The 25,182-nt window shown below is 54.0% G+C and overlaps 2 protein-coding genes across 2 annotated transcripts in view; one reads left to right on the forward strand and one right to left on the reverse strand.

Moving 5' to 3' along the window:
- The window catches only part of SCTR (secretin receptor), a 70,145-nt gene extending 59,735 nt beyond the window's left edge, over window positions 1-10,410 (forward strand). The window contains exons 10-13 of the mRNA XM_026510139.4: window positions 1,262-1,353; window positions 2,797-2,923; window positions 7,946-7,987; window positions 9,059-10,410. Coding sequence (XP_026365924.3) covers window positions 1,262-1,353; window positions 2,797-2,923; window positions 7,946-7,987; window positions 9,059-9,232 — 435 coding nt within the window. The 3' untranslated portion in view covers window positions 9,233-10,410. The remainder of the gene's footprint in view (window positions 1-1,261; window positions 1,354-2,796; window positions 2,924-7,945; window positions 7,988-9,058) is intronic.
- A 503-nt stretch (window positions 10,411-10,913) lies between these two features.
- On the reverse strand, window positions 10,914-17,209 carry TMEM37 (transmembrane protein 37). Its single transcript, XM_026510140.4, has 2 exons — window positions 16,980-17,209; window positions 10,914-12,254 (listed from the first exon to the last, which is right to left on the reverse strand). Exons 1-2 carry the CDS (start codon window positions 16,998-17,000, stop codon window positions 11,682-11,684), a joined length of 594 nt encoding a protein of 197 aa, XP_026365925.1. The 5' UTR covers window positions 17,001-17,209; the 3' UTR covers window positions 10,914-11,681.
- Window positions 17,210-25,182: the final 7,973 nt, after the last annotated feature.

Consider the following 25,182-nt stretch of genomic DNA (forward strand, 5'->3'; position numbering starts at 1 on the left):
TGCCTAGCCAGCTCCGAGCAAGATGCGTAAACAAAGGACAAGCTGAGAAGCAATGTTCCCAAAAAGGCAGCTGGGCTAGGAGTCCCGGACAGGCCACTAATCCTTGTCTTTTGGCCAGCATTCCCAGGCCCCAGGCTGGTTGTGTGAACAATGAGGGTGCTTCTCTAAATGCTGCTGGAGCTGATAGGTGGGTGAGAGAGGAGGAGAGGTACCAGCCGGCACGTGGGCACCTTTATAACGTTCTGGCACTGGGCTTGGGCACAGAGGTGGGGGGTGGACAGCAAAAGAAATAATGAGACTGCGTTCCTGTCCTTTAGGAAGTTATGATTGAACTGGCAAATAAGTAGACACACACAAGTTTGACAGATGCATGTGTTTGGCCTCTTTCCAATATTTCAAGTGCTTACACAGTAACACGATCCCTAACTGCAGCTTATCAGGAAAGAGAGGTAATCAAGGGTGGCTGCCTGGAGTTGGTGATTAAACTGCAAAGTGACTCCATAAGGCTTTGAAGCAGTGGTTCTCAAAGTGTGGTCCCCAGACCAGCAGCTTCAGCAGCACCTGGAAGCTTGTTAAAAAATGCAAAGTTGGGGGCCCCACCCCAGATTTACTGACCTGGAACCTCTGGGGGAGGGAGCCCCCCATTCTGCACCCAAAATTTTAAGAACCTCTGTGGGACGAAAGCCTTGCCACTCAAAGTGTAGTCAAGGACCGGCTTTAGCATTATCTGGAGCTCGGTAGAAATGCAGACTCTTGGGGCGCCTGGGTGGTCGGTGAAGTGTCTGCCTTCGCTCAGGTCATGATCCCAGAGTCCTGGGATCAAGCCCCACATGGGGCTCCCTGCTCAGCGGGGAGCCTGCTTCACCCTCTGCCTGCTGCTCCCCCTGCTTGTGCTCTCTCTCTGACAAATAAATAAGTAAAATCTTTAAAAAAAAAAAAAAAGGAAAAGAAAGAAATGCCGACTCTCAGGTCACCAGTCACCTGCCTTTTAACAAGGTCCAGCGCATTCCGGTGTGAGTAATTCTTGCCACAACTGAGCGGGACTTAGAGCTCCTGCAGCCAGGGACAGGCGCGGCTGCTGTGTCAGCCATCACCTCCAGACACCTTGTTCCAACAGGAGTCTGAGCGGCCGGGCGGGGTGGCTCAGCGATGTGCAATCCCAGGCGTGGTCTGCAATGCCTTCTCTGGCCTCGGGGCCCGGGGTCAAGGCCAGGAGAGGTGGCGATCACCTTCAACCCCACCTCCATCTTGTGTTTTACAGATTAACTTCATCCTTTTTATAAACATTCTAAGAATCCTGATGAGAAAACTTAGAACCCAAGAAACAAGAGGGAATGAAGTAAACCATTATAAGTAAGTGGAGGGCAAAGACCCAGGCACGCACAGTCAGCCAGCAGGTATTTAGAGCGCCTATGGTTTACCCACCTGGTCTGGTTCCAAGGAGGTTACGATGCAACTGGGAATGGGGGTGGGGAGGAGTGGGTCCATTGGAAAGCCTTAGACACAGCCCTGGCGGTGGGAAGATAAAAATCTCTCCGGATCCCAGGGAGCAGAAATCTGTGTTTGAGGCAACGCTAGGGAGACTGCCGATGGGCTTCAGGGACCCCAATTCAGAGAAATTTGTGTAGGTCTGTGTATTTTTCAGGGGAGAAAGGCTCGAGCTTTCATCAGATCTTCAAGATGTGTGATCCAAAAATACTTGAAAACCTTTAAGATGTTGAAGGGAGATGCTGTATTTGTTTGGTAGGGCCCCCATAGCAAAGAACCACATGTGGGATGGCATTAAGAAGAGAAATTTATTTGCTCAGTGTTCTGGAGGCTGGAAACCCAAGATCCAGGTACCCATAGGTTTGGTCTCCTCTGAGGCCTTGCTCCTGGCCTTGTAGACGGCTGCCTTCCCCCTGTGTCCTTACTCGGCCTTTTGTCTGTGTGCGGGAATCCGGGGTGTCTACTCCTCTCCTTAATAAGGACACAGTTGATTGGACTAAGGTCCCATCTTAACGACCTCATTTGAACTTAATCACCTTTTTACAGGCCCTACCTGCAAGCACAGAGAGCTATTTCAGTAGGGCTTCACTTGGTGAATTTGGGTGGGGGAGACCTAATTCAAAACAGACCCCTTAAAGGCAAATCAGTGTCCACCGCAGACTTTCTCTGTGATGTTCTGAGCTTTGAGAATCTGGCAGTGACCTGGATTGCTTGGTGACAGATTCTCCAGGACATCTTTAGGGCAGTGGGCTCCACAGTAGGGTGGAGCTGGGGATCCAGGATAAAGTTGCCAGATAAAACAGAGGACGCCTGGTTCAGTTTGAATGTGGGATAAACAATGAAGAGTGTTTCGGCACTTACTCCAAAAAAATATTATCTGTTGTTTATCTGAAATTCAGATTGAACTGTGCATCCTGTATTTTTATTTGCTAATTTTAGCAACCCTAATCTGAGATCTGGGAAGAAAATGAAAGAACTTCTTATAGATATTTATTATCCAAAAAAATAAGAACCCTGGCTTTGTGAATAATAGATTCAATGACCCATGCACATAATCTATAAATAATAAAGTGATTTGGGTGGATACGTGTTCACATTTTTTTTTCCTGATGGGGTGCATGATCAGAAAGTTTAGGGGACTGGCCCTGGGTGATGGGTATGCGGGAGGTGGAAATTCTCCAAAATAAAAGGTAAAACCACAAAGGCGTGGGGGCACCACTGCAGGCGTCCTGCGATCGGACCGGGTGGGGCGTGCGGAGCTGTGCCCGTGGGGAGGCGCGGGACGCCACAGCCGCTCTGTGTCTGCAGGCGCCTGGCCAAGTCCACTCTCCTGCTGATCCCGCTCTTTGGAGTCCACTACATCGTCTTCGCCTTCTCCCCAGAGGACGCCATCGAGGTCCAGTGGTTCTTTGAATTGGCCCTTGGCTCTTTCCAGGTAAGTTTCAGGGACCGTGCTTCTCCGGAGCTCTCTCTCCTTCTAGAGAAACGGAGGCCATAGCGACAGCACGCCAGGTCTCCCCAGGTCCAGCCGTGTGCGGTGTGGGATGCCTCATTTGGCACAACACCCGACAGAGGAGGTGGACAGGACCTCGCTGTGCCGTGGGGCCCCGAGGGGGACCCAAGCCCCCCACCAGTCAGATGGGGGTGGGAGATAAAACTAAGGACACAGACGGACTCCAGGGAAGAGAAAAGGGACAAGCAACGCCACACACTAGATTGCACAGCTCACAAGAAGAGATACGTAATCAGCGCTGAGGCTGCGGCTGAGCCATCAAAGAGCAGGGCAGGAAGAGGAGCATTATGGGAATGGGGGAGGGAGGGCGCCTGAAAGAGAGTCAAGTCCTCCTCTTCGTTCTGGGAAGCCCATGAAAGTGCCCCAAACCGAAACATCCAGAAGGCCCCGCATCAGCATGTTGTTCAGAAGCAGTGAAGAGAATTCCAAGTCGCTGCCTCTGAGGAACAGGAAATGGGGGCAGGGGTGTGCAGAGGCTACCCGTGTTTTGTGAGGACAATCACTGGACTCTCTGAGGCGATGTGCACGCACAATGTGTCAAAAATCCAAACCAACTTTAAAAACAAGAAGGAGAGTGAGGGGAGAATCACTTATCTCCTAATTCAATAAGATGTTGTGACGCTTAAGAAAAATGCATAGTAAAAACAACAACAAAACAGATAGTAAACATGTTTGGACAGAAGGACTCTTCACATGAATCCCAAACTCCACAGTGTTATTTGTTTACCCTCTCATAGCTCTCTCCTCCTAAAAATAATATGACAGAGCTTTCAGGAAGCCCATACAGAGGACAAAAAAAGAAAAAAAACGTAGATGAAGGATCAGCAAAAAAATAAAATAAAAGCCAAAATTGAGTGCCGTGAAGGTGGAGAGATGGGTCATACATTGGTTTGGAGCTTCCCAGTAGCCAAAGCAAAAACAGAAGTGCAGTCTGTTCCGAGATTTACAATATCTATAGATGGGAACAAGCTAATTCTCGGGAAAAGCCTAGACGTTATAGGCTTTGGGGCCTGAGAGAATTTTCTCCCAGGGGATTTTCCTCAAGAAGCCTGCCGGTCCTCCACAACACTGATTATCCTGCCAAGTCCTCCTCACGGGGGAAGCTTTGGCCTCAGGGTGGGGCTCAGAGTCTCCCTCAGTCCCTGAGTTAGGTTCAGGGTGGGGGGTCAGGGTCACCCTCCTGTCACTTTCAGGTTTCAGGGAGGACACATCACTGGGAACACATTCTTGAACAGAATCAGGTCTTGTCCTAACCCTGCCTTCAGACCCCACCCCAGGGCTGTCCCTTCTGCCCTCCCTGGGCCTCTTCTCTGCCCAGAGCTCCCTGCCAGCGCCCCAGGCCTCCAGAGAACCCAGCCTCATGCGTAATCCATATTCTTTGTGTCTGGACCAGGGAGCTTCGTGGCCACCTGCTCTTGCAACTTGTGGGGAGGCTGGGCTCACAATGGCCCATTTAGCAGGGGTCGGGTTCCGGGTCCACAAGGGTGGAAGACCCCCACCTGGCTTCCAGAAATGGGTAGTGACCTCACTGGGAGCACGGAGGCCCAGGTCTGCCTCCCCGCATGGAAAGGGAACTTCCTGTCCCCTGGAGCTGGGGTTTGGGTTGGGGCCCAGGCCTGCCACTGAAGGCTGCTCGGCTTCTGAGGAATGGCTTGTCAAGAGAAAATCAAAAAGCGCTTTCCTAATTTTTTTTTTTTTGATGAAAGAACAGAGTAACATTATTTACTACTTTTTATCAGTAAAGGTAATTGATACACAACAGGTGATTTGTTTTAAGACCCAAAGGGAACTAGCAGCAAAATTAAAAATGGAAGATATTAGGGGCGCCTGGATGGCGCAGTCGTTAAGCGTCTGCCTTCGGCTCAGGGCGTGATCCCAGCGTTCTGGGATCGAGCCCCACATCAGGCTCCTCTGCTAGGAGCCTGCTTCTTCCTCACCCACTCCCCCTGCTTGTGTTCCCTCTCTCGCTGGCTGTCTCTGTCAAATAAATAAATAAAATCTTTAAAAAAAAATTAAAAATAAAAATGGAAGATATTAAATAGGTATATATATAATTCCAGTCACTGGCAACCTCCTTCAAGATCAGAACCAATCTTACTCCGTACATATCGTTTCTTTTTTTTTTTTCAAGATTTATTTTATTTTATTTATTTATTCGACAAAGATAGAGACAGCCAGCGAGAGAGGGAACACAAGCAGGGGGAGTGGGAGAGGAAGAAGCAGGCTCATAGCGGAGGAGCCTGATGTGGGGCTCGATCCCGTAATGCCGGGATCACGCCCTGAGCCGAAGGCAGACGCTTAACCTCTGTGCCACCCAGGCGCCCCCGTACATATCGTTTCTGTAACTGCACTTTCATCATTACCACATGCTACCTGTTCTGTAGTGAACCTTGACTGTGTGCTGTTCATGTACCAAATATGCTCCAAAATGAGGTGGTCCTCCTTCAAAAGTGCTCCCATACAAATGTTTACGCAGAACACGGATCTCTGAGGGTTTTTTTAACCTTTGTTCACATACAAACATTTATCATTTTATTACGTATTACACATGTATATTTTATATAATGTATATATTTAAAAAATTCTGTGCTCTAGAAAACGTCTCCTGTTAAAGTGAAGAGAATAGTAGATAGTGAACCCCCAGGTGACCACTGCCCACTCAAGGCCTGGCTGGTTCCATCTCTCTCCCCTTCTGCTCCCTTCACCCCATCCCCCATCATTTTAAGCACATCAAAGGGATGGCTTTCCTCAAATGTAAATATTCTAGTTCCCCATCTCTAGAAGACAGGGGCTGAAAGAAGACCGCACACAGAGCCACAATTCATTGTCATTGTCAGAGGCTTCTAGAAACGGAAGTTGATTTGCTTTTTCCGATTGCAGAAATAATACTTATTGTAGAAAATCTGGAAAATAAGCAATAGTTTAAAAAGAAAAAAGATCATCTATAATCTCATGACCCCAGAAATAACCTGTTAAAGTGATGGTGGGTTTACTTCTAAGTCTCTCTCCTTTTTCTTTTTAAATCCAGGAAGACACACATGTACACACAGCCCATATAACCGAGGTCATGTGTGTGTGGTTTTCTATCTTGCTTTTTCTGATTCTCCGTCTTACCTGTTGTGAACGTTTCTCTGTGCCTTGACAACCCTTCCGAGACTTCATTTTTAACGATTGTATAAAAACTGTGGCATTTCTTAAACTTGCTGGCTGTGGGAGGCCTTCCCTATCGAACCTTGGGGCACAACTAACTTTCCATCCCTCGGGGCTCCTGCCCGCACCTGAACTGTGAAAACGTGCCCCGGGATCTTGGAGGCCCAGGCACCGTGGGGTCCAGTGAGTCAGGTGGTCCCCGCAGCCAGCAGCCTGACCACCAGCTCTGGGCCACGCACACACAGCGCCGGTCCTGCCGAAACCCCCTGTGACTCAGTTCCTTCCCGCGTGAGGCAGGGGTCCTCCCCGCTAGGGCTTTGGCAAGGATTAAATGGAGCACCTGGAACCCAGAACCCACAAGTATGCAGGCCAGGCGGCACTCCGCACGCCGTCCCGTTTCATCTCAAAACCTTTCACACCCTGACAGCGGGTCCCAATTGGGAATGGCCATTAGAACCATCTGGGATGTTTCAAAGCTGCTGGTGCTCCTTCCGTCATCCTCAGACGTTTGGACTTGGGGTGCGGAGTATAACACAGGCAAATGCTCCCAGGTGATTCTGACGTGCTACACAATTTGGACACCGTGTCCTCGAGTAAGTGTTCCCGCCGCCCACCTCCCCCAAATAGTCCCCATTCTATGTAGCGGTCCTCGATGCCCAATATTCTAGAACAAATCCTTCGAGGTCTGTCGCTCACTCTTGTTAAAATGACAGCAGCCCTGAGCAATTCTACGGATTAAGCCCACCAGAGCCGGGCTGGTTCATCCATCCTTTCCAACGTAGTGGGCAGGTAAGGGCAGGCCTGGATGGGACTAGGGAGGGGGGTTAGGGCCCCCTGAGGTCAGAACTAGGACGCCCAGGCCTCTGAGGGGTCAGGGGCTCACCAGCCGGAGAAGCCTCAGGGCAGAAGGAAGGGCAAGCTGGCCCGAGGCGGGTCCCTGAGGAGATAAGCAGGCCCTAAGCCCTGCAGAGACCCTGCCTGTAGCTTATGTCCCAAGCAGGCCTCTTGGCCTCCAATCCTCCATCTCCAGACTGGAGTCCCTGCCTTGGCAGAGCTCCGTGCCGGGACTGGGGGGCAGGCGAAGGCATCCCTGGGAGAACAGGAGCTCCAGATACTAGGGAGGGAGGGTCCTAAGGGGCACCGACCCCCATCCCACCAGGGAACATGATTTGTATATAGCCTCATGGCCCCTAGCCAAGGTGATAAGCAGGGAAGTCACACCCCACTGCTGGCTGGTCACCACCTACACGTGGGCTTTGTCCTGCCCTCACGCTCACACATTCGTGTTTCAGTTTGAATAGTTGCCCATGTTGGAACATCTCCAGATTTCCCGCTTATCTTGAAAATGAGCCCACCCACACAGGGCACAGGGTCTCCCACGGGCTGGCCCCACCCCCTACCTGAGGGACAGGTGCACTTCAGGGGCCCTCACTTCCTGCTTCTCCCAGATGGCCCCCCTGACTAGTTCAGGTGACTTGCCTGGTCCCCAAGGGCCCCAAGTTAACAGCTTCTACTCTGAAATCCCATGTGCACCGTGCCCCACGCTGGACCCTGCCCCTGCCCCAAGGAGCTCAGTCTGTGCCAGGTGATGCCAGCACAGCCAGGGGCACTGTGGGGACCCCAGGTCACCCCAGTCCCACCACCACCACTCCCCCAGGGCTGAGAGGTGTGGGAAGGCTCTGGAGTGCTTCAGCGAGCCTGGGGTGGCAATGTAAGGGCATGGGGAAGTTGGAGGAAGGAGCCCCGTGCTGGAGCACCTGCACTGACCCCCTGCTGCTTCTGCCCCCTCTGCAGGGCCTGGTGGTGGCGGTCCTCTACTGCTTCCTCAACGGGGAGGTGAGTGTTCTGCGGCTGCCGGGATGGAGGAGCCCTCTAGCCCCGAGATTCCTGCTCAGAAGCCCCCTGGAAAGGGTGGTTGGGAGACATGGATGGTGTGGGTGGGAGGCCTGGGTCTCCTGAGCTTACTTCCTAGGAGCACTGAAGCACCAGGAGGCCTAGCTAAAATAACTGCTGGGCCCTACCCCCCTCCCCCATGTCTCATGCAGCAAAAGGATTCTGCATGTGTGGTTTGGAGCCTGAAAATGTTTAACAAGCATTCCAGGCGATTCTTATCCTTGAGCAAGTCCAGGAAATAGAGGAAGGTGCAGGCACCCCACAAACACCCAGGCTCCTGACTGCTCTGCTGCTTGCCTGATGGGCGATCCTGCTCACTGCCCTTCTCTGGGCCTGTCTTCCCCTCTGGTAAATGACTTGATGAAGAAATCTCTGAAACTCAACTGCTCACTGACCTCCACGAGTGTTGACTCCCCGGAGGCCTGCACACTTACCTTGAGGTCTCTGCTCCTGCCCAGAGCATTTGCACAAGCTGTGTGCAACCCGCATTAGTTAAATACAGTGTTTTGTACAGTAAGGCCTTTCTGTAACTGTTGACCATCTATCTGGTTCACCACCCTTGAATAGGAATAAGCTCTGTTTCCAAAACTTCAAGCCTGAAGCCTGGCTTCAAAGGTTTGAGCTGCTACCTCTGAGAACCGTGAAGGAAATTTCCAAAGAGCAACTCCGGGGTCCCCAGATAAGGTCTGAGCTAGGGTGGCCTTATAGGAAAGGATCCTATTGTCCTGGGTGATCATCTGGACGTTGGAGTTCTAGAATTCGTGAACAACCGCAAGCCCCTTCCTCAGGGCACATGCAGTAAGGTGGCAGGTGAAAAGTGTCCAGGCAAGAGGGGACTCTCGATCCCTACTGGACATCGGGGCTGGAAACGGCGCATCAGTGGCCTGCGGGAGAGGGGAAGGCATGACCCCTGGGCAGCAGAGGCAGGGCCCGTGCCGAGGTCCCAGAGGGAGTGAATGGGCCTAAGGGCACCAGGTGCCTGTCTCCCTGGCTGACAGCTGGTCTCTGGGCCAGGTGCAGCTGGAGGTTCAGAAGAAGTGGCGGCAGTGGCACCTCCGTGAGTCCCTACTGCGCCCCGTGGCCCTCAGCTCCTCCTCCTTCAGCAACGGCACCAGCGGCCTCGCCCACAGCACCAAGGCCAGCACGTCGGAGCCCAGCCGGGCCACCTGCAGGGCCAGTGTCATCTGAGTTTGAAGCGGGGCCACCCACGGACAGACACCGGGATGGGTCATTAGAAGGCCAGACACTGCTGCGGGACAGTCCTAGATCCGCCTTCTCAGCAGACATCATCTGCTTTCTCCTGAGACCAACCATCCCCCCTCCTCTGAGACTTGGGTTGGGAGGGGGCTCTGGTAATGTTTCTCGGGACTGAAAATAATGAGGGGAGCATGGGGCAGGAAGAGGGCCTGGGTCAGGGGCTCCTGAAGAGGACAGAGAAATAATGTTAGCTGGGATGGGTTTGCCCACTCTTTTGACCCCTTGAGACACAAGGTGAAGGACGCTCCTTCTCGCTTCCCTACTCCTTCCTGGAGTTTTCAGGGCTACGTCTGAAGCCCAGGAAATAGGAGGAACGGGAGACCCTTGGCCCTAGGTGGACCCTCCCCATGCCTCATTACAGCTCACGTGTCTAGTAGCTCTGATCTGACAGCCTCAAGACAACAGAATTCATCTGACCAAGTCAGCGAGGCCAAGAGAGCCCCAAGACCCCCAGCTTCCTTAGTAACCCTAGCGTGGTACAAGGCACCCCTCTGTTCCTCCTGCTTTCAGTTATCTGCAGCCCCGGGGGCAGAATAGCTGGCCATGGGGCATGATTTCATCGGACAGAAACGGAGAAACAGGTTCACCAAGGTCCCATGACTTGCCCGAGATTCTCAGCAAGAAGGGGCAGTCAGTCCAGGGCTTTTGGTTTCAAATCCCCATGCTTCAAGGCTGCACCTGTTTCTTTACTCCTGGGTAGGGGACAAGGGACAGGGGCCTGCCTCCCTGTCTTATGGGACTCTGTCTCCCCTTTAATCTCTGGATCTCAGTTCCCTTGACTGTGAGCATTCCCTCACTACCAGCCATGTGAGGATTGAAGGGAACTGAACATTCGAACCCTTTTCTAAAACAAAGCCTACCAGTGTTCAGGGAGGAAAGCATTCCAACAGAGAAAAGGCATCTTGCTGGTGGGTGACCCTGGACAAATGCTGTCCCCCTCTGGGCCCTGGTTTCCCACCTCTACTCCTCCCCACTGCAGAAACAATGAGGTCACCCCTCGCCCCAGGTGAATGGCTCCTGGAATGAAAGGTCAGGTGCTTATTTCCCAGGGCTGAGAACCCAGCGTGTCTGGTTGATGAGCTCTGCTCTCTGAAAAACAGATTGGCCCATGACACCTTTCTTCAGTGATCTCCATGGACTCCATCTACGTTCTGGAGTCCAAGTTTTGTAAAACCCACAAGAGATAGATAGAAGCACCCTGCCCAGCCCAGGAGGGGGAACCTGCAGTGATCAGGGTGGGGCAGAGACCAAAAACCCGCGCCGGGAGCAGCAGCCAGAGTGGACCCAGTGAGGAGAAAAGGCACTCGTGTGGAATAAATGGCTAAGGGCAAAAACCCCAGCTCTGGGTCAGAAGAGGCACTGGAAAGGGGGCAGCTAGTTACCCAGAAAGGCACATCTGCTGGCCAGGATGGAAATCTCCACTGGTGCCTGGTCCCCTTCACTTACACTCATCCCCAGGATGCTGTTAATCCTTACTCCAGGCCCAGCAAGGCCCTTTTACCCCCTGGAGTTCAGCAGGGCCAGATACATGCTCTTTGGAAGTGTGCTCTAGGATCGAAAATGGTACCTGAGGCCATCTTGACCCTTATCAAAGCTGGACACGCACACACGCTTGCCTCGGGAGGACTGTGTATTGGAAGGCTGGCAGGCGTCATGGGAAGCTTGCTGGAAGGGCTGGGGCAGGACTCCCACAGACAGGACAGCCGGCTGCTGGAAGCTGCAGTTATTCAAGGATTATGCCCCCCCACTCAAGAGCAGGGTTCACATCGAGTCAAATGGTTTGAAAACGCAGCATGTGCAAGAAACTGAGGGAATCCTGAATTCTGCGTCCCTAGCATGACCGAAGCTAGAGCAGGGAAATGTGCCCAAAGGCCCTTTGAGCTGGTGAAAGAAAAATCCAAGGCACTGGCTGGCTATGCTTCCATGGAGGAATGATCCACTCTGGGCAACCCCAGGAGACCCCAGGGACCTTACAGTCCCTATCCTGGCGCACAGCCAATAAAGCAAGCCGCGCTTTGCTGCGCAGCCAGCCCAGGCACCCGTTACCCACGCTGCTGCCAAATCTATTCCCATCCTGGGAAGAAGGATTCAAGAAAAGAGTTTTACAACATGTTACTACTCCTAAAATCAATATCCTAATAACTTGGCTAAGCCGTGCAGCTGGTGGCACTGAGCCACCCTTGTGGCCTCTGGCCCTGCAGGCCAGCTGCAAAGGCCGCTGAGCTGCTTCTGGCCAACCACTCAAAGGTTATCGGCTGAGAGGCAGCAGTTTCAAGGTCATTGTCGTCCCCCCCCACCACCAGAGGTCACGTGTTGGAAAAGTCCCATCTTGACCACACTTGCTTGTAGAACCTGATGTCCTCGGATTTAGGAGGGGGGCCTAAAATTTCCTTGGTTGGCCCCAGGGCTGGGTGATGCTGTTGATGTGAAGGCCACTGATGGCATTGAGAAAGAAGAGGAAGGAGGCCGTGAACTCGCACCAGAACATCAGGGTAAAGCCAGTGAGCGTGACATGGTTCCAGAGGAGAATCACAAAACTCAGGAGCCCCCCGGAGGAGAGGACGAAGGAGATGAGGAGGACCACAGAGCCCATGGCCCACTTGCGCCGTGAGTGGAGGTCCTCACACACCTGGGACACCATGAGGAGCTCTAGGCCCAAAATGGCGGCCACCACGGCCAAGGCACCCACGCTACGGGCCAGGACCATGCCCACGGCCAGCCCAGGCACTTGGGCCCGACTCAGGTCTCTGAGACAGTGTGTCCCCGTCTGGTTGGAGGAAGTGCAGAAGTGCCAGAGCCCGAAGAGGCGGTCCTCAGCCAGCAGCCAGTGGCCATCGCAGATGGAGACGGAGGAGAGGACCAAGGCCAGGGCAGCACACACAATGATGAGGGCCCGGATGAAGGATTCCAAGAAGGGCCGCTGGGGCCTCCTCTGGGCCAGCAGCCTCTGGGCCTGGAAGACACCACAGAGGGCATGTCAGGGAGGGCCCTGCTCCACCCCTCCAACCTCTTCAGGGAAAACCCTTGTCCCTGTCCCCAGCTTCCCCAAGCCTTATTTTCTGCAGCAGTCTCCTCTGAGACCCAGAACGCCCACCTTTGCAAGTCGCTTCCTTCCTAACTCCTCCTTGGTTTTCAGCACAGGCCCACCTGCTGAGGGAGGCTTTTCCCCCCCCATTCCACCTGCTCCCTGTCCTCGACTGAAGACCTAGAAGCACCGACTGCCCAACTATTCACCAGGCATGGAAGGTTCCCTGACCTTTCTTTCTTCAATGATCTTCACGAATAAGAAATCCAAATTCTATTGACCAGCAGGCTGGCAGGTCCTAGTCTGTTCTGAATTCAGGAAACTTGTCAGGCCAGGCTGGTGTGACCTTGAACTTGCAGTACCCCTGGGTTTCTTTGTACACAAAGCAAGAATCTGGGCACCAGATTATTAGTATTTTTCTTTATTAGCACGCTAATACAAGGCTATCTTCCCCCCTCCCAGGACTTCCCAGTACACTTCAGTTTTACCCTCATCTCCACCCAGCTGGTTCTGCACGTACCGGACTTCATGTTATTACCCTGTTTTCCTCGGTACTGAAAATGATGTTTGCACTTTGCCCTCCAGTCTTGCTCAGCCTCAACCTGAACCCCACCCAGATTTTGCCAATCGTTATGTCTGTCTAGCAGCTTCTGGGCATAGATAGGCTACTACAGACTCTCCTTCAGCCTCTAGTTTCAGGCCTGAAGGGTGAGCCCAACCCTCTCTTCGGGTGAACTGGGCCAGGTGTCCAGTGAGGTGTCCCTTATCTCAGAGCCCCGGGATACCAGCCAGGCAAGGGCTCCATCCCCAACTAGAAAGCAAAAAAGGAAAAATACTTCATTCAAAGAGTCAAACTCCTTACCACTGCCCACAAGCCCTGCACCTCTACCCTGCCTCCCTCTCCCACTTCACCCCCCAGCACACTCTTCCTGCGCCCCCCTTGCTCGGACACAGCAGCACTCTTTGCAGACCCAAAGACCAGCCTAGAATGTTCTTCCTCAGACCTACTGGCCCCTCGGCCTAAAAGGCTCTTCTCCAGGCTACCTCCTTTTTTCCATTCTTCGTGTTTCCGTGGAAATGTCGCTTCCTCACAGAGATCTTTCCTGCCTCCCCAACCCCACACCCAAACCAGGTCTCCTGTCAGGCGCCCTGTTTTCTTCACTGTTCTGACCACGAGTTACCCATTCCCTTTTGACTTGGACTTATATAGCCATGCTCCTGGAGACTCCCGCCGTCAGAGCCCCAGCAGGAACATCAGGCCGACTGCTAACCTGAGCAAGAGACACCACTCAGTTCCAGCCCCGAGGGACACAGGAGTAAGGACCTGGTTTGCTTTCAGCGCTTCGCTGAAGCAGGGCCCTCTTTTACTCCAATCTGTGAGGTTGGTAGAGTAGGAGCTCCCCCGGGGGTGTGTAAAGAGAGAAACTATGTCATGCAGAGGTCAGATGACTTCCCCAAGATCACTCAACCTAAATCACAATAAAGCCTGTACTGGCTGCCTGGACAATTACATAATGTGCAGGGCGTGGGATGCACTCAGCCAATACATACCGATGGGGGCCTTCCAAGTACCGGGCCTTTGTGCTAGGGGCTCAGTATTACTGGTGAGGGAAAGGAGTAGGGAGTGCAGTGGGATGCCCGAGGTGGGGTCAGGGCCTCGACTCACATCCCCAGACAAAGGTAGCCTGGGGTGTTATAAAGAACACCCCAGTGGAGTCGGCTGTGGTTCTCAAATCGTGACCCCTTGCTTCCCAAGCGGCGTCCAGGTGCTGAAGCAGGGGGAGTAGAGGCCACTGAGCTGGCCAGCCAGGACTGCTCCCGCACTTCAACCACAGTGGGTCCTTCTTCCCTGCTGGAGACACTGGGAGCCTAAGGAGTGTGTGTTGGATTTCATCAGGGGGAAAAAAAAAAAAAGGCTCTCCTGCTAAGAAACAGACTAAAGAAATCTTGAAACCTCTGTGTCTACAAACCATTAAAGGCGTTTGTCCTTGGGTGCCTTCTGAACCTCTTTGGCCCTTGGTGTCTCATCTACACAATGGAATTGGCGACCCCTGCAGGAGAGCAGGTGTCATGAAGTTACCTGGCCAGGTGACGAGGCCCCTAGAAGTTGGTTGGTAAGGTCCTGGGCTGGGAGAGTGCCAGATGCAAGGCCTTAAGTGACGAAACATGGGACCCAGAAACTAGAGAACAGGTATGTCCCGTCCCCTGCTCAGCCCCACCTGCCCTGGGCATGGACTGGACTTTAGTCTCCAGCCCTTCAGACATCACACTGGGATCAAAGAGAAGACAGCTCATTTCTTCCCCCTCCCGCCTCAACGCAGGGCTTCGTTAAACTCCCTGATCACCAAGAAAACTCCCAAGGGTTAAACGAGATGGTGTATGTAAAGGTGCTTGGGGGGCTACTGATGATATGAGCAACAGGATCAACGCGTATTGGGGTCTTCATTCCTAACCACCCGGCACCACACGCAGCTCTGCTGACTTTCAGTGACCCAGAGCCTAAAACCTTCTCCTGGAGAGCAGCTCGCAGCAGTGCGGTCAGCGGAGGGCCAGTGGACAAGAGGGAATCAAGGCTGTCTAGTCCTGCCCCTGCCCTGCCCGCCTCCAGCTGTGGGACCTTGGCCAAGGCACTTTAATCTCTTTTCCTCCATGAAAAAATGTGTTTCTCTTTTCCATCTCTAAACCCGAATGATTTCTATGATCTAGGACAGGGTCACTCGGCACTCCTGGGCCACTGAGTTCAATGCCAAGGTCTTCTTTTCCTCTATATCCCAGGACCCCACCGGCTCCCCTCAACCCCAGAGGCCCTGCTCACTATTCCATCCTCACATCCCCAACACTCCCCTCCAGCCTCTCCCCACTCTGCGCAGGCCCAGGTCAGGCCCCCATCATTATTAACCAGAGATTTCTTGGCCAGCTTCCTAAAGAGCGGGCCTGCACAGCCCCAGCCAGTCTGCTTTTTGCTGTCGTCTAGCACGCAGGCAGCCGCTTTCTCCGGGTTTTCTCACCTACGAAGGAAGACACGGCATCTTCCTCCCAGTGGTTGTGGGTGGGGCTGGAATGAGTTATCCCAAGAGCTTAGAAGAGCCCCTGGCTGGGCTTTAAGGGGCTCCTAAACAGCAGCGACTAGTGGCAGACCTGGACAGCGCCCACCCCGCAGGGCAGCCTGCGCCGCGCCCCACCCTCCGGACAGAGCCTCGGGGCTTGAGCTCTTCTCGCGCACGCGCTCCCCACAGCCCTCCCCCTCCTCTCCCTACGCTAACGAGGTCCCTCACCTGCTGCCAGTCTTCCCGCCCCTGGCCGCTCCGGGCTCGCACACAAGGCCCCAGCCCCGTTAATCCAGCCTGCAGATGTTGCACCTCTTAATTTAGCACTCACTTCCCCACACGTCTTCTAAATCCTTGTTTACAAGGCCCTCTCCGCAGCTGGACCGCGGGGCTTCAGGAGGGGAGAAACCACACCCAGTCCCACCCATTTCACTGCGAGGCCCCTTCTTCCCAGGGCCTGTCCCGGACGCTCCCCCTTCAAGACCCAAGGTTCTGATCCAGAACAAAGAGGAGGGGCTCGCTGCAAACCGTCCCTCCTACCCCCCGCCCCCGCCCCGGCGGTTGTGTCCCGGCTAGATGGGGTTTGGGGGGTGACCGGCGGTAAGGTTTCTCCTGTTAGTAAAAAGTAGAAAGGGCAAGTAGGATTCGTAGCCAAGAAATCCTGCTTTGAATCTCGATTATGTCGCTTAGCCGGCTGCCGTGGGCTGGCTCCTTCACCTCCGAGCTTCAGTGACTTTGTCCATAAACTGGGCGAACAGCACCTACCAGAGTCAGTGTCGGGGGGGGTGGGGGGCATCTGCATGCAAAGTCAACGAGCCTCTCTAATCGTTGGGACCGTCCGGCCAGAAGACTCGGGACAAGGCGAGCTGGCCGCGGAGAAGCTCGCTCGCAGGGTAGCTAGCGGTCCCGCCACTGAGTTGCTTTTGGACAACAGTGCACCCGAGGGGAGGGGGGCAGGAACGGGTAGGTTCTCAGCCAACAAAAACATCCTTCGCCAGTCTGAGAATCATACCTTTGGGGCATGCGGGTCCCTCCCCTCGCTACAGCCTTCTCTATTAAGTCAACTCGCGGTCCAGCGAGTGCGTCCCCGCCCCAGCACCGAGACGCGTTTGGGAGATGGTCTTTCTAGCCCCTGACCAAGAAAGTTCTGGCTTCCCCGGAGACGCATTCTCACGTTACATAAGACATGCCTCACTTTGCAAGCCGAGTGTGTCCATCCCTCCACCCCAGACACGCCTCTCCGTTTTTAAAAAGGAGGCACCCCTCTGGTGAGCCTAACCACGGTTCCTGGTGACCCCGAAGAGAAGGAGAAAAATCCACCCAAGCAGCTTGGGAGCCACGGGTGCTTGCAGGGCAGCAGGAGACCGCGCGCAGGAGCAGCCCTGGGCGGGTGGGGGGCGCCCCCAGGTTGCTTCCGGCCCACCTTCCTCCGAACCCCTCAAGCTTGCAACAGAGGGCAGGCACGACGGGGCACTCCCGGCACCCCCGTCCCCCCGCGGCCGGATCTGTTGCTCCGCGCAAAGTCCCCTCCCGCCTCCGGGTGGGGCAGAGCCCCGGGCCGCTCGGGGGCAGCCGGCTCAGCGCCCCGCGGGGTCCCCGGGGTTACCTGCACGGCGATGGCAGTCATGCTGCGCCCGGGCTCGGCCGCGCGCTCTTCCTCGCGCCCTCCAGCCACTCGGCAGCCGCAGCCTGCTCCCGGCCCGGACCTCTCCCCGGGGGCGGAGCAGGGCGGCTGGAGGGCGGGGGAGAGGGACAGGGCAATCAAAGCCGAGCACTGGAGCCCGGGGCGGGCGCGTCTGGCCTCGCCGCCCTCCGCGGCTCGGTTTACGCTGAGTCAGCGCTGGCGGCCTGGAGGAGCCCCCGGGCAGGGGCGGGGAGGGAGGGCTCGCGACCAGGGGGCGCGGACCAGGCCTGAGCTGGCCAGGGTCCCCCACAGTCTGAGGGAGGAGGATCTGACATTCGCGGGAGGGCTGACCCGGCTGACTTCGGCGCCGGGAGTTAACTTCCTTGCTCCCGAACCAGGGTGCACGACTTCTCCTGGGGCTCTTATTCCTCAAGCGAGGGCCAGGCCGGCGCCAGAGGAGTCCGTTCCAGTCCCAGCTTGTCTGGAGCAGGCGGTAAGGTCCAGAGAGATGAGGCGCGCGCCCGGCTCTGCTGCCTTCCTCGCCCGCTGTGTGGCCTTGGGCTGCTTGTTTAACGTCTCTGAGCCAGGGTCAGTAAATAAAACATTTGTGAAAAGTCGGGGTCTTGGGAGGCCCTCAGCAAGTATAAACGGAGTGGAACTTTCTGGGGCAATCCTTCCATCGGTTTCTCTCCCCCAGAGGGGGATGTACAAACCCGCTCCCTTCCTGTTCTCAGGGACCACTGAAAAGGCAAACGGGACAAAATAAAAGTCATTGTTCTTCATTGACTTTGGATAGGGCCTGAGTTCTGGAGGGGGCAGCCCATAAAGTCCCAACACCAAAAGGAGTGGGAGTGAGGAGAGGGTCCAAGGGCAATGGATTCCAACTAAGACCCTCCTTTCCCTCCTCAGCTGTAGGGAAGTGTGTGTTGCGGGGGGGGGGTGGGGGGGGGTGGGGGTGTCTGCTTAAAATAAAGCAAGATCCTCTCTCTCCATAATGAAGTGGGATAAATTAAATAATTTGGCTCACTTAGGCAGGCAGGCAGCTTCCCTGTGACTTTACCCAAGGACATTTAAAATAACTACACTTCTCCTGGACCAGAGAATTTCCAGATGCTAAGAATGAAACAAAACAAAATAAAACACAAAACAACAACAAAACCAGGGCACTTGTCTCTTTTCCAAGAGCCGTGTGAGCTAGGGGAGAGTAACAGTAGGTAGTCTCCATCTCCCGGTTAGAAGTTCATCTGATTCTATCACTGCCAGAGAGACTGTAAAATCCCTGAGCCCAGTCCCGGGGCGCAGACGCAGGAGGGCCTCACTCACAGCCTCGCACATGGAAAATCCAGTGGAGAGCCAGGACTGGACTTAACTGCCCATCCTAGTCCAGGTTTTGCCTCTTCCCACCATTCTGCACCGAAATCACCTGGGGGGACTTATAAAAACAGATTGCTGGGCACCATCCCCAAATTTCTGATGGAGTAGATGGAAGGCAGGGCCCCACTGTGTGTGTGTTTCCAGCAGAGGGCTGCTGCTGCTCCTGGTCTGGGAGCCATGCTGGGAGACCCACTGAGCTAAGGCAAAGGGCAGCTGGCCAGTCCCAGCCCGGTCAGCCCCTCCCTGCTGGAGGCCTTCCCTCCATGGCTCTCACCTGCTTTCTCCTCCACTTGGGGCTCCCAGAAACAGGGTTCTCCTTCCTCCACAGCGCTGGGCTCTAGAGGAGGGGCTCACGCAGGAAAAGAGGACTTGGCCCTGTGGGGGTTCCCTTTCCAGGGCCCTAGGATGCTCTGTGGGAGGGACCTTCTGGATTTCTGGGGCCTGAAGAATTTCACATGACTCGGAGGGGAGTGCCTGGACTAAAAATCAGGAAGCTGTCAGGTTGGGTGATCCGTCCCCACCATGTGCTTCTCCATGCCTTCTAAGATTCCATGTGTGGCCAGGCGTATTTGGGGATACATTGCCTGTTATGCTTCCTTGGTAAGAATAGAAAGTCTTGAATCAGTGGAATTTAGAACATGTCTCGTCAGCAGGATTGCAGGAGAAGCAGAAATGGCTTAGAAATCATAAGGAGGAAGTGACTGTCATTTTACTGTCATAGGAAGGCCCGGGGAACAGCCAAGAGTCTGGGTGGAGTCCGTGGTGAGAACCAGGCATCAAGTCTGAGAGCTGGTACCTGGGCTGATCCTCTGCTTTCTGGAATCACCGAGTTTCCCAGATGCCTTGGTGCCTAGGGCTTGGGGCCCAGTGGGGGCACCGCACCCCCATGGTGTACCCTTAATCCCTGGTGAGATGGTGAGAGAGGCAAATAACTCGCCAGGAGATGACTTATCTGGAGGGGCGGGGGGTTCCCCATGCCATGGGGGCCATGGCAGGGCCAGAGGTGAGGGGCGGGATGATGGGGTGGAACCCCAGGAATTAAAAGCAGAAATAGCAGGGGGGTGAGTGATGGCCTCTGGGACAGCACAGAACCGGCCCTATTCTCTGACTTTCTCTGCCTTTCCTCCAGGCATGTGACAGCTTCAAAATCTGTCCATCCCACTACCCTGCTTCTAGGCCTGGCCGGTGTTGGGAAAAGAGGGATGGCATAAAGAAAGGAAGGAATTGGCTCCCATTCCATCCTTCTGACCACTCTTGTTTGGCGGCAAAGACCCAGGCATTTTTCTCAGAGACTTCCAAGGCAGAGACACAGGTACTGATTAATGAAGCAAGTATTAGATCTACTGGTAGGTCAACAAGCACTCCCCTACCTCTGGGCCTTTGTACTTGTTGCTTTCTGTCTGAAATGTACTTCCTCAGGATACTCACATGTAAGGCTCCCTACCTTACTCTTTTGAGTACCTCATCAGGGAAGCCTACTGTGACCACCACATGTAGACCAACCCCCTCTAGTCACCAATCACACACACACACACACACACACACACACGCACGCACCTCTCCCTCTATAGTGTAAGCTCCAAGGGGCCAAGGACATTGCTGTGCTCACTAGTATATCCCCAGTGCCTAGGACAAAGCCAGGCACATAGGAGGTGCTCAATAAATACTCACTGAATGCATGAATGAGTTGATTGAATACCTACTATGTACCTACCACTTTCCTGGCCAATGAGAGACAAGGAAGAAAAAGACAAAGTCTCTGTCAGTGGTAAAATGCTTGGGTTTTACCATCAAAATCTGCTTCCCCTCAATTTCTGCTCCCTCCCTGGCCTCCCTGACTCAGGCCACATCCTCCGTCTCTACAGTCCATCACACCCTGGGTCCAGTCCATTCTCCCTACCATAGGCCCCATCGTCTCTGAGCCCAATGCCTGTGGACTAGCCTCCTGCCTGGCCTCCCTGCCTCCACTCCCACCTCCTCTATTCCTTCTTGCAGCTTCCCATCTCCTTTCGCCAAAGCCATGAGGCTGGAGTTATGTGATCCCTGCCCACCCCTTCGTGCTCAGGTCCAGCTCCCCTTGCCTGCTTGCCACTCAGGCCCAGGGCAGGAAGCTCCAGCTGGTCTCAGGGCTTCCGTGCTCACTGTTGTCTCTGTGCTGGAGGCCCTCCCACTTCCCTACTTCTAGGGTGTCTGCTGGGCAGGGGTGTCTGCTGGACCAGGACCTCCCTTGACTTCCCAGCCTGAGTCGTGGCGCCCCCCCCCCCCACTTGCCCTTCTCTGTGACCTTTGTATGTTCTTCAACATTAGCTCACCTTCTCTGTTTGCTTCTTGGATTTTCTGTCCTCCCCTCTAAAATACCAGAAGCCCCCTGAGAGCTGGGACTGTCTCTCACTGCTGCATGCCCAATCCTAAAAATAGGGACCCTCCGTAAATGGACCAGGCTTCAGATGAGTTCTGGGCCAATTACTTCCCCTCTGGAAGCCTCTCTTTGATGTCAGATGGGGAAACTACCCCTCCTGGTGTCATGAGGGTCCCATGAGGGTCCCATGAGGCCGCTGATGTGAAGTGCCCTGCAGACTGCCTGGCATGTGAGTGCCTGACGTTCTGTGGTCTGGACCATCCAGTGTCCTCGAGCCCAGGGAAGCTTAGGTGGGAGAAGGGGTTCCAGCCCTGCTGTTTGGGAGCTCCAGCCTGCAGAGGGAGATCCCTCCCCTGGAGTTTTCTGCCTAGAGGGATTGGGGTTGGGGGGCAGGCGCTCCTGCTCTAAGGGGCAAGGCAGGCAGACACTGCGGAGACCCGAAGGCACTAAGGGAGTCTGCCAGGAGCGCCACAGTTCACTGAGCAGCTTGAAAGCTGATGACTAACCCTGCCTGCCCCTCGCCTTGTACTTCGGACCTCTCCAACTCTTGCCTGCTTTCTGGCCTTGGAGACAAAACAGCACCGCCCCGCTGCCTCTCCCCTCTCCCCTCTCCCGTCTCCTCTCCGTGCCTCCTCCCCACTGTCCTGCTTTCACCCACCGGGTCTTCCTCTTCTCCCAGCTCCCTCCTCCGGGCCAGGCCCACTCCCTTCCACACCAGGCCTCCTCCTGCCCGTTGCCTCCTCCGCTCTGCACTCTAGCCCTGCATTCTGACCTCCCTGTCTCAGGCGCCACGATTGCGACACAGACCTTGTTTACCGCATTCTGGAGCGGCTGGGGGCCAAGGGGCTCGCCTCTGTCCCTCCTTCCTTCCAGGCAGGCTGCAGGTGTAACGTTCACTCTGCAGCCTTAGTAAGTCCCATGGCACCGGCTTCTGCTGGGGGAGGTAGGGAGAACTGGCTGTGGTCCAAGCCACCATGAGCGAATGAAGCAGGAACCACACACACACACACACACACACACACACACACACACACACACACACACGGGCGCGCGCGCGCGCACACACACACACGTGTTTTGAAGGTGGTGGGGAGTGATGTTGATGGGACCTCTGAGGGCGACCTTTCTGTGGGGTCTCTGCTTTCTAAAGCAAGTCCTTCCGTGAGATGGGAGGCCTCCGGGGCGCCGGGACCCAAAGATTTCCAGGCAGACCTCATACCTGTGCTGGGGACACTTCTAGCACCTTCTTTTCAGACTGGGATGCTGGACTTGTTAGCATACTCCGTGGCAGCCAGTCTCTTGGGGACGGTCCCCTATTAACCAAGTCCACTCAGAGGTGGTATAGAACAGACTGCTAGCCCAGCCCTGAGAAAAGGGCAGTGTTCTTCCCTAATCAGGGCACCCCATTGAGATCAAAGTGCCCAGAAATCAAGATTAGGCAGCAGGAATGGTTGGTGAGCACAAACTGATGACAGGGGGAATTAAATGGTTTAGACAGCCTAAGCTCTGGGGAAACCCAGGAAATACCCCTCCACCCAGGTTATTAGATTTGATGTTTACAAGAAAAACTGGCTGGGTCAAAGGATCTGGGAGGAGTGATAAGGGAGACAAAAGTCTCTAGGGAATTCACTGGGCAAGGATCGTCTCCCCAGGACAGGGGCAGCGCCTCTGTGCGCTCGCTGCTAACACGTTTTGCCCACAGTGTTTTCTAATTAAAAGCAAAAAATGTCAATTCCAAAATTGGGAGGCTTTCTACTGAATCCTTGATTTCTGGCTTTTCTAGAAAATGCAACACCTTGGAACCCTGAGGGTCCTTTTCCCATGTGGGCATGATGGCCACTTTGGGTGGATGTTCTTTGGACAGACGGTGCTCTGCGGGCCCCACCGATCTTACCCCGGGCTCTGTCCATTCCTATGTGTTGCCCACCTGGCTGACGTAAGACTTCAGCGTGGAAGCCCAGCTCTGTGTTGCGCTCAGAAAGTAACCCAGCCGCGTTTGCAGTGTCTGCATATCTCTACCTCACCACCACTGCCTTCTCTTGCTTGGTCCTGGTTTTGGTTCCCTGTCATCCTGGCCTGCCTGAGACCCGCCCCAGTCTGTCCTGCCCAAACTCATGACCAGCCTGCAGCAGCTGTCACTCCTATGGTGGTGATATCTCCCTTTCGTGTTCAGGGTCTGGAGACAGAACCCCCTTAGGCCAGGACAGCAAGCTGCTCAGTTTAAAGGGACCTGACAGCCTCGTGCTGGTTACTCTGGGACCAGGGGTCAACCCCATCCAGAAAAACTGTGACCGAGGGCTGGGGACAGGGTCACATGGTGTAAGATATGGCCTCCTGGGCAGCAGAGGCTGTGGGCAAGAAAGGCTGTGGGCAAGGCGGGGTATATATACTGACCAATCATGCCTCCAGTTCTCCTCTTTGCAAGCTTCCAAGCCCACCCTCTCCTTTTCAGAGGGCATCTCCTTGTCGCTGGTGAAGGGACCCTTCTTCCTCTCTTCCAAGTGTGCCCTGGATGATATTTTGTCTCTGGCCCTTATAAACTGATTTTATTAATGCATCTCAAGAATTCTAAGTGTGGCATTCTCCAGCTTCTTCGTATTGCTGGAGAGTTATGTGATTCCCCAACTTTTCCAGCAAGAGACCTACTCCCACCCCGTCTCTGTTTTGTCAGACCCCGGTTGAGGGCACAGTCAACCATTCTGCTCCGAGCATGGCACAGTGGCATGATCCTTGCACTCAAGATCCTCCTGGCATTCACCTTCTTTTTGTTCATTTCCCTACTGGCACCCACTTTAACGTGTTTGCTACGTATCCTTAACAATGTGCGGATCCGTGTGCACGCGCACAGAGGTGTGCTTTTGGCTTTCCTAAGTGTCATTGGGCTGTAAATCTTGTTCTGTTTCCTTTTTTTTTCTTTTAAGATTTTATTTATTTATTTGAGAGAGAGAGAGCACAAGTAGGGGGAGCGGCAGAGGGAGAGGGAGACGCAGACTCCTGTTGAGCAAGGAGACCAATGTGGGACTTGATCCGAGAGTCCTGGGATCATGACCTGAGCTCCAGGCAGATATTTAACCGACTGAGGCACCCAGGTGCCCCTGTTTCCTATTTTTTTTTCACCCAGCAGCTTGACTGAAGACCATCCCTGTTAATGTAGATCTAATTCTAATTCAGTGTTTTCCAGATGGTGCGTTAGGTTCCAGTAGTGGCTACTGGAAACAGTTTGGCGGAAGTAGCTAGTTAGTTATGAATTACGATGGGAAAAATACTTCTCACTGTGGGTTCCAGTAAAAAAAGCTTGAAAGCCCCTGGTTGAGCTCCTTACTGCTGCAGAGAGCCGTATTCTATCCCTTCACTGCATTGTCTCTACCTCCGTGATGAGCAGTAGGTCACTTTGCAGCCCCCACCCCCTGCCAACCACACTAATGAATATCTTTTTTTTTTTTTAAAGATTTTATTTATTTATTTGACAGAGAGAGACAGCCAGCGAGAGAGGGAACACAAGCAGAGGGAGTGGGAGAGGAAGAAGCAGGCTCCCAGCGGAGGAGCCTGATGTGGGGCTTGATCCCATAACGCCGGGATCACGCCCTGAGCTGAAGGCAGACACTTAACCACTCTGCCACCCAGGCGCCCCACACACTAATGAATATCTTGATTCATGTTCTGTCGTGTGGGGAATTACATTTATGCTATGAAAACCTCCAAGTTGTTGATCCAAAGATCACAACATAGAAAGGTTCACAGATCAAATCAGGATGTCTGAATCACAGGGAGTATTCAATCAATTCATAGCACACAGAGAGAAGACGGGAAGAGATGGAGTGGGTGAACATACCTAGGGCAGGGCTCAAGAAGGCTGGAAGGCATGTACTACCTGGGTCCCGAGCATGCAATGCTCTTTTGTCTTATCTCTCTCTCTCTCCTTTTCTACTGAAGGTGAATTATACCGGCTAGAGTTGACATTTGAGCAAGGCGCCCGGCAGACAGAAGGTGCCTCGGGGCAAACACACACCCTTGCTCTATTAGAGTCAAAGGAATAGTGGGCCTGACCCAGCCGTAACTCACCAAAAGTCTAAGGATCAGCCCTGGGCTTTCTCTGGCAGAGGACCTCTGGGGCAGAATGGGAGACCAGTGAGTGGGAAGCCCCATCAACATCAGGAGTATCAAGTGCCCTGTATGCTTTGTGTGTATCTAATTTTATAAGTAGTCTGTGCCCCTCCCTCCCTGGGGAAATGTAACATACCAGGAGTAGTTAGCATCTTCTGCTCCTTCAACCCCTTTCTGTCTATATTCACAGTACCATCGTTTGGTCTGTCTGTTATGTCCTACTGATCTATACTCAACACCTTCTGAGTTTCATCCTTCCCATTTTTTTGGCAGAATTGAATTTCTCAAACAGCTTAGCAAATGCGCGTGACCTGGTCCCAAGATGCCGGGGCACGAAGCCCATGTATG

This window comes from Ursus arctos, unplaced genomic scaffold (assembly GCF_023065955.2).
Source record: "Ursus arctos isolate Adak ecotype North America unplaced genomic scaffold, UrsArc2.0 scaffold_1, whole genome shotgun sequence".
NCBI lineage: Eukaryota > Metazoa > Chordata > Mammalia > Carnivora > Ursidae > Ursus > Ursus arctos.